General features: G+C 42.2%; 3 protein-coding genes across 4 annotated transcripts in view; 1 reads left to right on the top strand and 2 right to left on the bottom strand.

The window, feature by feature from the left end:
* The window catches only part of LOC103366454 (lipid phosphate phosphohydrolase 3-like), a 13,541-nt gene extending 12,920 nt beyond the window's left edge, over nucleotides 1-621 (bottom strand). For both annotated transcript variants that reach the window (XM_008294309.1, XM_008294229.1), the window contains exon 1: nucleotides 291-621. In XM_008294309.1, coding sequence (XP_008292531.1) covers nucleotides 291-429 — 139 coding nt within the window. In that variant the 5' untranslated portion in view covers nucleotides 430-621. The remainder of the gene's footprint in view (nucleotides 1-290) is intronic.
* A 1,192-nt stretch (nucleotides 622-1,813) lies between these two features.
* On the bottom strand, nucleotides 1,814-11,595 carry LOC103368929 (uncharacterized). Its single transcript, XM_008297516.1, has 18 exons — nucleotides 11,587-11,595; nucleotides 9,193-10,126; nucleotides 8,870-9,061; nucleotides 8,120-8,663; nucleotides 7,903-8,018; nucleotides 7,789-7,814; nucleotides 7,611-7,657; nucleotides 7,438-7,479; nucleotides 7,202-7,334; nucleotides 6,502-6,661; nucleotides 6,143-6,266; nucleotides 6,011-6,042; nucleotides 5,624-5,687; nucleotides 5,401-5,438; nucleotides 5,062-5,125; nucleotides 2,461-2,559; nucleotides 2,052-2,354; nucleotides 1,814-1,877 (listed from the first exon to the last, which is right to left on the bottom strand). Exons 1-17 carry the CDS (start codon nucleotides 11,593-11,595, stop codon nucleotides 2,216-2,218), a joined length of 2,763 nt encoding a protein of 920 aa, XP_008295738.1. The 3' UTR covers nucleotides 1,814-1,877; nucleotides 2,052-2,215.
* A 914-nt stretch (nucleotides 11,596-12,509) lies between these two features.
* Nucleotides 12,510-13,353, top strand: part of c8a (complement component 8, alpha polypeptide) — a 7,014-nt gene continuing 6,170 nt past the window's right edge. The window contains exons 1-2 of the mRNA XM_008294114.1: nucleotides 12,510-12,640; nucleotides 12,774-12,882. Coding sequence (XP_008292336.1) covers nucleotides 12,531-12,640; nucleotides 12,774-12,882 — 219 coding nt within the window. The 5' untranslated portion in view covers nucleotides 12,510-12,530. The remainder of the gene's footprint in view (nucleotides 12,641-12,773; nucleotides 12,883-13,353) is intronic.

Genomic DNA, 13,353 nt, shown 5'->3' with positions numbered 1-13,353 from the left:
TTACGTTCCTCTTTATTATGATGTAATGTAAGCATAACGGTTAAATATGACAAACAAACAACACAGGATAATATACTGAAGCTATGTGAAGTCAAAGTGTACGACATGGGAGATAAAGACCGCACTAGCATGAAAGAAAAGTTTAATTAAACTCCTATAAAGTGACTTAAAGGGACATTACAACGAAACAGCGAAGTCATGAAAAAAAGCCACATTCACCGTTAAACTCACTAAAAGTACAGTCATGCTTGCTTTTGATGGTTTTAGGTGATAAAAGTGGGGGTTCTTACCTAAAAACAGGCAGAACAGATCCACTCCGACCAGCAGCTTCCTCCTGCTGTGGTCTTTGCAGTTATTGTTGTTCAGCGAACTCCCGCCGTTCCTCGTCTCGGCTGCCATCGTTTTCTCATAGATCAGACAGCGTTGCATTTAAAACGTTTGATGTGCTCCGAGTAACAAAAAATAATGAGTCAAAACTAGCTTTCCTTAAAGAAAAAAAAAGTTGTGCGTCTACTCTTACAGTCTGCTAGACGTGTCTCTGCTGCATGAATCCTGAGGAGGAGAAGTCACTAAAAAGTTTCCACGCTGTTCGCAGACTTCTGGTTTCCTCCAACTATCGCAGCTCTCTATCTACTAACCATCCTTCCTTGTGGGCCAGTTAAGAGTCCTGCTGCAGCCCTCCAGGAGAAAAGACCCTCCTCCGGCTCCTCCCCTGACCAATTAATGCCATATGTCCGGTTCAGTGCCTACAGGCTGGTTCCCACAGTCACCTCTGTGAGCTGCAGGATGCTCAGATCCAACACAGAAAAAAAAAGGTTTTACAGCAAACTCAGCAACATGAGCATGAAGGAAAGGTGTCCGTTTCTGTTTTCATGCTTCAGGATTTGTTCTCCTTGATGTTTTTTTAATGGGTGGTCTTGCTTTGAATAAGATGATAAACAATCTGGTTTCTTTGGAAAAAAATGTGGAAATGAGTGAACAAAATTCAGAAAAACAAATGGAAAGGAGCCAAATACTCTGGGATGTCTTGTTTTTTCTACTCCACTACATTTATCCGACAGCTTCAGTTACTTTTACATAAAGATTTAACACAATATCATAGCAGACTTTTAAAATACAAGATTAAACCATTTTTCCCATTTTTTTATTTTATGCAAACAGCTGGGCTAAAAGTTAACAACTACTTTAACTTCTCACATGATTTCATCTTATTAAGTCATCAGACATTGCACCAAAAGGCAAATAAGAAAGAAAAACTGATTTCTTTCCCACTAATCATCTGACAACCATCAGATTTATGTGCTGTCCCTGATTAGAAAACTATTTGGGACCAAACCTTTTACTTTAATACTCTATTTGCCACCAATACTGTTTCTTAAATAGGATTTTAAGTACTTTAGGTACTTCAGTAAAGGATCATAATACCACTGCTGCTGTTGAACAGTAAAAAAAAAGAAAATGCCATGAAAGCTTTAATCAGTGTCGAATGTTTAATAAACAGAAGAAAAAAAAATCCCAATGTACAGAACATTTTTGCAAACACAAGTGAACTGACTATTGGGCAACTATTAAACCTGTGCAGTGTCCACTTTGGCCTCAGTGAAAAGAAAAAAAAACCAAGACGTGTAGAGAACAACGTAAACAAAGCAAAACGTGAGATCAAAATGATAGTACGGTCACATCCGGCGGTTTCTGTTCTCCGCACCGGAGAGCCAGAAACACTCTTGGACACGTGGTTTCAGAGCTCTGAAGCGTTTCCTCTCCCAATGTTTTATTGGAACGTCCCCCGCTTCGGCTCACGTGGTAATCAGAAGGTGTCGGCGTACAGCGGAGGAGGAGGAAGCAGCTCCAGCTCTGTGAAGTCGACTTCTTGTTCGCTGTCATACAAAACACACACACACACTGGGACATCAGGAGGATGCTGCAGAACCTGAAGGACTGTGCGAGCGCATCTCAGGAAAAAAAGAAACGTACGAGTCGTCTGCTAACACAAATAAAGATCAAACAGTGAAGCGTCACTCGCTGATTAGAAGGAACCTGTCGACACTTACGGATATGGAGGCTCCTCGACAGCACACAAGAAGTCTGGAGAAAGACAAGCAGATAGATACAAGCGTCACATTAACTTTGAACTGACGTCCCTGCAAAATATCCATCAGCATCACGTCTCTGGGGTCCTTGAAGTAGATAAACGCTCCTCACAAGCTATTTTCCATCACAGATGAGTCTCCAACCAGTGTTTAGACGGCAGTGTCCTCAAAGTGATGTGTAAGTACCCTTCACCGTTATCAGTGAGCGACGCACATGTGGTGACAACAGTGGAGTCATGGAAAAACTTACCCGGTGGTTCGGCACTTTAAACAGGACGGAAAGGATGAAATACAAACATGTTTTAGATTATTAACAATGCTGCTGAAGACAAATGGACTGACAGAGTAATGTTTGAGGTTAAGACAATACTTGGTAGGGGTTGCTGCTCCGCTGTCTGAGGCGTCGCCCAGTTCGTCTTTGTTGTGCTGAAAGAAGACGGCCAGCTTCTGCAGGGCTTCATGTCTGGTCCTGGAGGACGAAGACAACATTACTAACAGTCGGATTCATCAACGGCCTACAGGAGGTGGAAAACACTTCTAATCCAACACAGTCTAAGATACATAAATACCTCCTGCATGATCAGTATTTGTGTCTGAGATTTCATTTGACTCTATCTGATGACATCTTCTTATTTTGTAAACTCTTCACATGTTCCAGCAAGAACACCAAGAACACTTACAGGCTGAACCAGATTCCCACAACGGCATCACAGATGTTCTTAAGTACTTAAACCAATGTTGGCAGATTGGCAATTTTTTTTTGATTTCTATGTGACTGAGCAAGTAAAATATATTCGCAGCAGTTTGTTGTAATTAAGGCGAAGCTTTCTGCAGGTTCAGACACGTTCTCCGTTTCAAAATTCCCCACTTTTCCAGACATCTCTGGACAAATCCAATGATGAGTTTTATTCAAGCTGCAATGTTTCACATCTCTGCCCAAAGAGGACCGGTTCTGCCTTTACATGCATCATCTTCCCTAAAAGATAGAGCACATATCAACGTAAACCTCTCTGTCAACCAGCAGTGACTGTAGTAGGGAGAAAGCATAGAGACGGCGTAACGAGGAGTACGAGGGAGGAGGAAAAACCTGAAAAATCTGATCTGAAAAGAAACTCGGCATCAAGAGAATGATTAACAGTCTAAAAAAGAAGGGAATCGACGGTGAGGCTCACATCATAAACAGGCAGCAGCAGTGTTTGTGTTACTGTCACTGCAAAAAAGGGGAGACAAGTTCCACAATGCAAGTGAATAAATGCTATTATATGTATTGTTCCTCCCATATGTTGGTCTCTTTTATAAGGACCCTAAGCCAGGGTCAACCCACGAAAAGCAACAGGACCCGACAACATCCCTGGATGTGTGCTCAGAGTCTGACGAGCTGGCAGATGTGCTGACTGACATTTTCAACATCTCCCTCAGTCAGGCCGTTGCCCCCAGATGCTTTAAAACATCCACCATAGCTCCAGTGGCAAAGAAATCAGTTGTAGCCTGTCTGAACGCACTTTCCCTCCCCTCCATCCAAGGGCTTCTCCAGAGCTGCTGCAGGAGCAGGACGCTGAACATCATCAGGGACTCCTCACACCCTCTCCATGAACTGTCTGAACTGTTGCCATCAGGCAAACGTTTCCGGAGCACTTCTTTATTTAAAATGCTTTAAGTTATTGGATCCTGAAGAAACACTCTCTCATCTTGCCTGTACTACTGTGTATGAACAGCAACATGACAATGAACTTGATTTGATCAGTACAACCTGAAAATGAGCTGAATAAAGTTAAATATTTAAATGTATTCACCATGTCCATGGAAACAAGGGTGAACGCAACCGTAAAGATTCTCCATCCACACCTCTCCACACCCAGTAGGCTGAAACCATTTAAACTTATATTTTGCTCCAGAGTCAGAGTTCTGTGATTAAACAGTTAAAATAAATAAAAAGCTTTCTTCTCTTCATACAGATAAAGACGTTTGTTGGGTATGATGTTCAAGAGAACCGGTGGAGATAATTTAGTACTTTATGACTTTGGCTTCACCTGAACATGCAGCATTACATACAAACCAAATGGAGTCATAAATTCCATCCCAGGATAAACCTAATTATGGTCATTAAGTGTATAATCAACATGTCTCACTTCAGACTTCACACTTCAGTATTTTTAGGCTTCTTAAGTTCAGACGTCTGACTAGACAGTATCTGGTTAAATGTGGTAACGCTGACTCGGAGCTTTTTAACCAAAAGTTTTAGCCGATTAATGAGGCAGAAAGCTCGCTATCAGCAGCGACTGATTCGCTGTTTCACCAAAAAACACCAAAGATTTGCCGTTTTCAGAATCTTAATTTTGCTGATTTGTTGCTTTTTCTTTTGTTATATATGTCAGTAAATTGAAAATCAGACCATCAGTGACATATAATCACTTTTAATATCTTACTGCAGTTAGAATAATTGTAGTTTTAAACAATATCTGACATTTTGCACAAGAATAACTCGTCAAGAGAATCAGCTGCAGATTAAAAACCAAATTAAAATTAAAAAAACAAGTAGATTGCTGCTGCCTTTGTCTGGGGACTCGATGATAAATGAAGGAAAAAAACAAGTGATTTTTTTGTCTGTTTGTCCTCCAGTGTCTTAACTGCAGTCTTTGATCTCTCCTATTATCATATAGCAGACACAAACCCTGAAACCCACATCACCACAAAATAGCTTCACTTCCTTCACAAACCTGCTGTCTGATGTGTTTCATTAACATTTCTATGGCGGCTTCTCATCTTTCATCTTTAACATTTTGTTATTCAGCAGCTCGCTCATGTTAACGTGGTCTTAGACGAGTAAACACACAACGAAATGTACAAGAATTCACACGGATCACATAAAGCTGCTGCTTGAGGAGATCTGAAGCGATGTTTGTGTACATATGGGTGGGAGAAGGCTGCGAGCCAAAGTATCTGCTTTGACACCTGTGTGTTTGAAACTTACTGCGTGTGCAGGTCTTCCAGGTTGGCATCGCTCAGCGTGTGCTGGGCAGCGACATGAACACATGCTGTGAGAGGGAACACATGAAGGGCAGAAGTAGGTGAGAGACGGGCTTCGTTATGCAAAGACAGAACAAGGAGGGAGTGAGGAAACTGTACGGTTAAAAAAAAAGTGCACATCAAAGCCATGTTACAGTGCACCATATGTCCCTGTGTAACATTAAACAACCACAGGCAGCATTTCCCTTTAAACCAGAAGGCTGGAGGGGATATGGGGGGGGCGGCGTGTTCTGTTCTCTTGTTTTCACTTCAAAAGGACCAAATATATAAAAAAGGTACTCACACATGTCGGGCACCGAGGCAGGCTGCTGAGGAAAGCTACTGTACGGGATGATGAGAAGCGAATTAATTACATTTCGTGTGTGCCGCAGAAATTCAATTTCATCTCTCAGAGGGAATTACTTAAATGTACTCTAATGTGGTCAACGGTTTCTGTCGTTCTACTTAGAAGTGACTCTTCTCCAAAAGCGGCTTTGAGTCGCAGCGAAGGAGATTAAACGTCTTACTGGCTTTCATTGGATGGTGAGAGGGTCTCGTCTTCACAGGCCCACTCCTCGCTGTCATCTGTGACTGCGGAAAAACAAATTATCGTGATTAAGGCCCAGCGTGCGCAATGACGATGATAGATGTTTGGCAGAGTGGCAGCCAAAAAAACCCTCGGCTTAAATGGAATTCCTTCTCAATCATAAAATAACACAGAAATGTAAAGCAGATGACGACTGGAGTGTTGCTCGTGTGACGCTCTGTGGGCTGGTTTCCAACCTTAGTGCAACTGAACTCTGTCAGTCAACAAGTCCAAACGCTCTATATGAAGCACTTCACTGCATGCTTTTCTGAAAACCAACCAGTCTCCAACCATTTTATTCTAATGTCTTTGTGCAGAGGCTACTTACAGCTGCTTGTTAGAACGGGGTGGTTTGAGGATCTGCAAAAACAGAAGCATGAAAAACTGATCATGACTGTGGGGGGGTGGAGTGGCTGAAAATCAGTTTTTAATTAAGAAACCAAAGGATTCTATCCAGTACCTGCTCCCAATGCTGATGGTATCTGCGTCCACGTTGCCTCCTCGTCCGGCTGCTTGAGCCTTCTTGCCGAGCTCCAGCATCTCCTTAATATTCAGCTCCACGTTCATCACTGAAATATAACCATCTGCAACAGCCATGGGAGAGCGGTTACTGAGAACACTGCGAAGCTAATGACACCAAGGCGTAAACGTGGAAACGGAAGAACACTCCTGTTAGGAATGCCCCTAACCTTCACATCACGAGGGTCCAAAATCCAGATGGAATTAGCACACGCTTGTGTAATTCTACATCTAATCACTTTCTGGTTTTCCTCAGTTAGATCCTAATTGTACTTGAAAATAAAACAACGTGTAACTCACATTTGTGGTTGGCATCCCGAGCCAACCATTTGCCTTTGGGGCAGTTGGTGGTTCGAATGATGCTGACCGTGTCGCCGTTCTTCACAGGCAGGTCATTCTTGCGGACTTTGCTGGCCACCATCACCTTGGCATGGTACATGGGTTCTTCTTCTCCAGTCACCTGCAGGGTCAGATCTTAGCAATGAGAGGTACTGTCTTCATCCATCCATCCATCCATCCATACACCGCTTAATCCTCACTAGAGTCGCAGGGGGGCTGGAGTCTATCCCAGCTGACTCAGGGTGAAGGCAGGTTCACCTGAACAGCACATAGAGACAGACAACCAAGCACACTCACATTCACACCTACGGACAATTTAGAATCACCAATTAACCTCAGCATGTTTCTGGACTGTGGGAGGAAGTTGGAGAACCCACTGCACGGGGAGAACGTAGCGCAGCCCGGTATTGTCTTCAGAGAAACTAAAAACTACACCCAAATGACAGATATGACTGTAGATTACAGCCGTGCGTTGTTTGCTGCGTTCTGCTGAGCAGCGCTGATATTTAACTCAACGTCAGAAGCAGCATTTCCAAACGAATTTTCAAATGAGTCAATCGATGACTCAGTAAAGCCGAAAGAAAACTGACTAATACAGGCCTTTGAAAAACAGGCCGAAGAAAAAGCAGCTCCACCAGATCGAAGAAACGACGCTTCTTACTTTGAACTTCTTTTTCATTTCGTTTTCCTTCTTCTCCCTTTCCTTTTGCTCCTTTTTCTCCTTCTCCAGTCGCTGCTTCTCCCTCTTCCTCTGCTCTTTATGGTCGGCAGTGCTCGGGCTCTGAAGTATCTTACTGAAACACAAATTAAACTGCTAATTGTGCTTGTGAAAACAGACGATTCGGGCGCATGTTGTCAATCGCACCATCAGTGAGAGGAGCGACATGTCAAACATACCTGTGGATGTGATTGTGGACATGTTCTCCTGATACGCCGCCCCTGCAGTTTGATTATCACAGCAAGAGAAAAATCAATGGCTGCCTTCCATCTGGCAAAAATCAATGTCAGTGAAAGAACACAGGCAGGTCTTGAATGTGTGAGGAAAAAAAACAAAAAAACCCTCAACATACCATGGATTCCGCACCCATTTGTTCTGCTGCTGCTGCTGCGGCTCCTCCTTGAAATAAGCACATGATTTTTAATTTAGTACAGATGATTGTCAAAGCTCATTACTTATTCATCGCACATTCGTCCTCTTATTACTCACTGAGGGGATTATATAGTCAATTAGATTATAAAATGCGTTACCATAGGGTGGTTGTCGGCGTACGGATCTGTAAGAAGTCATTAAAAAGGAAAGAAGTAAATGTCCGCGAGGGATTTTATATTCAGAATAAATGTGTATTAATCAAACAATCTTACTCTTTAGGTTGCCTTTGTGTTTGCTTGAGTTCTGCCTCATGATGAATTTGTTAATGCTCTCAACGTCCTCGTACACATTATCGTATGTTTCATAGTAATCGTCTTGTTGATACACACTAGACGGGAGAAAAGGAATCCAGCTGTATAAACTCACATATGTACGGTGTTATGGGGGGGAAAAAAAAAAAAACGGACAAAATGATTCTTCAAAGCTCACCTTGGATGTGTATGAATCCCATCATTGGATGTAGCTTGCTCACTAAGCTCTCTTTCCTCTGGGACAGACCGACACTCAGCAGCCCCCAGATCAGTCTCATCAGAGTGAGATTTAGAAAAAGAATCTACAAGCACCTCTTCGCTGTGGGACCACTGCTCTGGTACAGCAAGCTCTGGGAACTCTGACAGGTTTATTGGTTCAGGGAAGCTGGCTGGATCGGGGGGTATTATGTTTTGACTGCCAATGTTCAGATCTTGGATGATAGAGCTTACGCCAGCCTCGGCAGGATTACACGCTGACAAGTCAGGTTGTGGACCCTCACCGGCGGTGACCTCAAAGTTGACTGCTGTGTGAATCTCAGCGCTGGCTAAGTCTAAAGCCTCCAGTTCTAGCAAAGCAATATCAACAGCTTCACCCCCTGCTGCTTCCATCTCTGAACTCTCAAAGTGTGGAAACTCCGGGGCTACCAGGACAGGGTTGGGGATGACTGGGTGCTCAGAGTCTGGCTCTTCACTTGGTGCTTGGCTCGGACCTGGTGACACCTCTATAAAAAGAAAGCAAATGTAACATTTGAACAGATGTTCATCCCGACCGCAAACAGTATAATGTAAACTGCAGTGAGGGTAAAGCACAGTCACTGATGCCTAAGCAAAATAACTGCAGCCACAAAAGAGGAGATGCAAAAAAAAATGAAATAAAGCAAAGCTACGGAAACGGCAAAGAAACGAAAACTGAAGCATGTTGACATACCACTGACTGTGGGAGCATGGTATGGGCTCAGATCAACTAATGGAGGTCTGGGGGGCTTTGCTGGCAGTGGCCCCAGTGTCCTCAGGTCAGCTAGATGTTTCTTTAGTGGAACAAACGGTGGATGAGGTTCAACAGTCTTCACTAATGGATGTTCAGTTTCATCTCTGAGAAGCTGCTTACCCAATGCTGGCTCTTGGGGGGAAAAACAATTTAGCAAATGCTTTAGCAGTCCTCATCTAAATAATCATGAATGCTTACAATTTTACACAAAAAGTAAATAGAGGATTTGATGTGAACATAAAATACTGCAAATATTCACTTACTGCGTGCAGAACTGGTGGCTTTGAAGAAAGGTCTGGCTGAAATACAAGCCAGGTGTGGGAGACACACTGGTGGGGGTATTAGCAGGTCGCCGTCCATGTTTTTTGGTGGAGACAGGAACGTCTTGTCTCTGGAGGTGTAGTCAGGGGAACGCAAACTCTTGGGCTTGGCAGAGATCAGCATCTGTCGGCGTGAGAACTTCTTCTTGGCCCTCTCCAAAGTGCTCATAATTTTATTGTCAGAGTCACCACTATTCTCTGCAGAGGGAGGGGTGACTGGGATGTCTGGGCTGGAGTGGGGGTGCTCAGCGGTTGACTGGTCACTATACAGAGAAACCTCATCTTCTGTGGTTTGTTTTTCCATTGAGGGCAACTCACCGGGAGCACTACACGGTCTGATGGTCAGATCAGCATACGTTGGCTCCTCTCCATTTTCTGCACTGACCTTTGATGCTTTGGTTGACTTGAAAGGAAGCAGCAAACCCTTCTTCTTGATTTTAGTTTGTGGCAAGACTTCTTTCCCTGGATCTGATTCCAGTTTGTGCTCTTTTTTGGCTGGTGCTTCTGTCCTCAGATCTTTTACAGGCAGTACAGGAAGCACCAAAGGCATAGATCGGTCTTTGAGGGACTGCCTGGCTGTGCTGTCTCCATTAGGAAGCTGGGATGAAGGAGAGGTCTGCAGAGGCTGCGGTGGAAAGGAAACCGGTCGCTTTCCTCCAGATGACCGCAGCCCATCTCTGAAGATGACACGGGGAACCACTGGTGTCTTGTTTTCTACAGCAATATTAATGGTGCTAACCACAGAGCTGCAGTGACCTCCAGGTGGCGGAAGGTGTTTAGGTTTTTCAGCAACAGCTGGACGACTGATTTGGGCCTGAGCCAGGAGGGCCTCTTCCTGAAATTTAGCTCTCAGTGCTTTGAAGTTTATTGCTCCCTCCTGAAACAAAAGAACAATTAATAATTTATTAACAGAGACGGCTATTACATTGACAGACAGTAATTAAAGTGGTTAGTTTAGGGAGCCACAACTCAAGAATGACAACATAATTTAAGGGTTTGCTCAAATTAAACAGCATTTCTCACTTACTCCATGGAATCTAGATATCCCAAAAGTTTTCATTCTAAGCACTAAGCTCTTGACATAAGATTCCTGCCTTCCTTCCAATAAAATGAAGATGATTGCAGCTTCTGTGGTTTTCAGCTCCTCAAATACATCTGCACAACATATTATTTCGACACTGACATCACAATGTGAGCATCTGTGCTAGACACTTTGAAAATAGTGCAACATGAAGTAAGGCAAATTAACTCAAACACATTATGTGATGCTTATTTTTTGCTGCTTCATGCAAAGAGGAAATTTGTACACCTACAGGAGAAGTCTGTCTTATTCAATATGAATTACTTTGATTCCTTACATTATTTACAAGACATGGAGTTTGTTGACATGCAGAAAAATTAGTGATTAACACGAGAGAAACACTGAAAAGGAAAAAAGAAAGAAAAAAAAGAAATGTCAGTTGTATGGAAATATTTCAGCTAAACAAAGGAACTCTGGTGCTCTGGATCCGCTGCTCTGTCAGCATCATCTTGCCGTTGTTGCCACCACAGGAGGCAACAGAACAAGTTTCTTTGACCATTTAAATCAAAACCCCAAAGCTCCGTGTGATAACTGCAAAGCCACATCCGAATGTCATCCAAAACTAAAAACTATGTTGGATGCCTTTGTCAGGGCTTAAAGCTCCAAATGGCTTCTTCCAGCTTCTTTTTATTTTCAGGTACAAATTTACCCCAATCTTTTTCAAATGATTTATTCTTTCCAAGTAGAGTTGTTCAAGTAAGCTGGTGAAACTGCCTGTATTTTTTTTTCTTGCTGCATCATTTATGGCACAGAAACAAAATATCCCAAAGCCATTTCTTCCAATACCATAGATCATTCTTAAATGTGAATATTTGCTGGTTTGATCTGTCCTCTAATGAAAGAATATAAGCTGAATATGTTTGGAGTTTGGAAAAAACACAGATGGAGTCAGCTCAGGACTTGTAATGAGTCTTTTACATAGTTTCGATGTTTTTTAGATTAAATGATTCAAATAGGAAATTAATATCAGACTGAGCAATACTCCTCAGAACATGCTATGAACTGCTGAAAGATAACAAAAAAGTCGCTCAAAACAAGGTAAGAAAACTTGGCAATGCTGTGACCATCACAAAAAACCTTTAGCTATTAGTGTGCTATCAAATGGGATAAATAAACATACATTTAAATAACTCAGAACAAGTCAGAAGCAGTGTATCCGTTTCTTAGCTAGCACAGGGAGTTGTATTACGGCTAAATTTAGCTTCACAAACAGCCCTTTAGCTAACTAAAGTTGCTCATTAAACGCTTAACTTTACCTCTTCCATTGTAGCTCGTTTTCTTCATCACTGTTCAGGCCTGAACATTTGGAAAGCGGCTCAAACTCCGACACTTTTCTTTGATAACTTCACCATGATATAAATCCGCCGACCCGTTTATGCTAATCACGGATGATGCTAACGCAAACAATTTGAAAGCCCCGCTGTGTGACGCGCCTGCGTGCTGCGCGCGACCTACGTGCGCGGTTACGTTGATTTCTTCAGCGAATCAGAATAAAATGAATGAATTTGTAATTGACGTAAAGGGTGCCACATGTAGATTTGAAGAGGTTGCTTCTCAAAAGACACAAAAAGGACAGAAGAGTAAATCACGCCTGTATGTGTGTTCACTTAGCAGGGATCACAGTATGTTAAAAAAATAAAATAAAATAAATCTGCAGGAGAATACGTATTTTAGAGGAACACAGATTCTCTGAAAGCCTTGCTGCATGACATTACATTCTTTTTTGAGTAATCACCTGGGCAGTGAATTTTTTGTTTTCCTTAAAAAAATAAAAATAAAAAAAAAACCCTAAAAAGGATGCTTTCACTATAAATCAGTGCAGAGAAAACACAAACTGGTGCATAAAAAATCACCAGAATCCAGGAAATGAAATGTTAGGAGGATCATCACCCTGCAAACACTGTAGGAAGGTAAATGTGTCTTTTTGGTGTTTTTGTCACAGTCAGTGTTGTTTATATGTGGACACCATGTTCAACTTGGATTGGACTGTTTAAAGATGAGACATAGGGGTTATAGATCATTAAAAAAAAAACAAAAAAAAAAACTTTCCCAGCTGTTGTAAGATCATGTGTTTACTCTTTATCAATCATTCACTGTGTTTGCTCAGCACACTGCGGCGGCAGAAGTCCCCCTCAGGATTACAACAGTTGTTTTGTGATGTGGCATTTGAGTATTTAGGACCAGCTACTTCTTTTTCAGTATGGGGATATTAAATTATGTATTCCTGGGTTTATGCACACTGCATCTGTTTATCAATTTTAGCACCAATGTGAATGCGTCCCAGGAGCCACGGACAACTGCTGATAACAGGTGGAGTACTCCTCGCTTCACTATCTATTACCTTCACTTGATAACATCTTGATAGCTTAGATTTAATATACATTGCCATGCACTGTGGGAATCAGAGGTGGAACTGGGATGATAATAATATTTTGTGGGCCAGTGGGGCTGCGATGAGGAGGGCCAGAGCTGTGAACAGACCGATACCGATCAACTGCAGGCTGGGGAGCTGGTCGGCGTGGACACCGTGTAACGCCTGCACAGACAAAAAGGTGACTTTTTTTTCTTCTAAATCACATAAATTGGTCATTTAAAGATGCTGATGTAGATTATGACTACAGTGTATTTTGTTGGTGGTTCATGTAAATCCTGGCAATAATAAACTCCAACTGTTCAAAACACTGGAGTTGGAACCGTAGTGTTTTTTGTGAAGTAGCTCAGATCAATACAATATGGATGAGATAATCAATAGGTCCAAAGTGATCACCAAATTCGTGCTTCAGGATCAATAAAAGTGGCAATTCTTGATTCTTGATTCTTTATTAGGATCACAATTAGCTCCCACAAAGTGGTTGCTAGTCTTCCTGAGGTCCCAGGGTAAAAATAAAAACTACAATTTACAAAACACTAAAAATACATAATAAATATCAAACATTTCATTTATAATGCAACCCGGTACAAAGCAGTAAATGGCAATTGGCTGTCGTCCTGTGCTCCTGATGTTCGTTCACTCACTCCAGAAT

This window comes from Stegastes partitus, unplaced genomic scaffold (genome assembly GCF_000690725.1).
Source record: "Stegastes partitus isolate 25-593 unplaced genomic scaffold, Stegastes_partitus-1.0.2 Scaffold0, whole genome shotgun sequence".
In the NCBI taxonomy this organism is placed as follows: domain Eukaryota; kingdom Metazoa; phylum Chordata; class Actinopteri; family Pomacentridae; genus Stegastes; species Stegastes partitus.
This window is presented reverse-complemented; position numbering and strand designations above follow the sequence as displayed.

Coding starts and splice junctions, on each gene's coding strand:
- LOC103368929 (XM_008297516.1), bottom strand. Junction 5,688..6,010: donor CCCCGTTCTAACAAGCAGCT/GTAAGTAGCCTC, acceptor GTTTTTCCGCAG/TCACAGATGACAGCGAGGAG. Junction 5,126..5,400: donor TGCCTCGGTGCCCGACATGT/GTGAGTACCTTT, acceptor TCCCTCTCACAG/CATGTGTTCATGTCGCTGCC.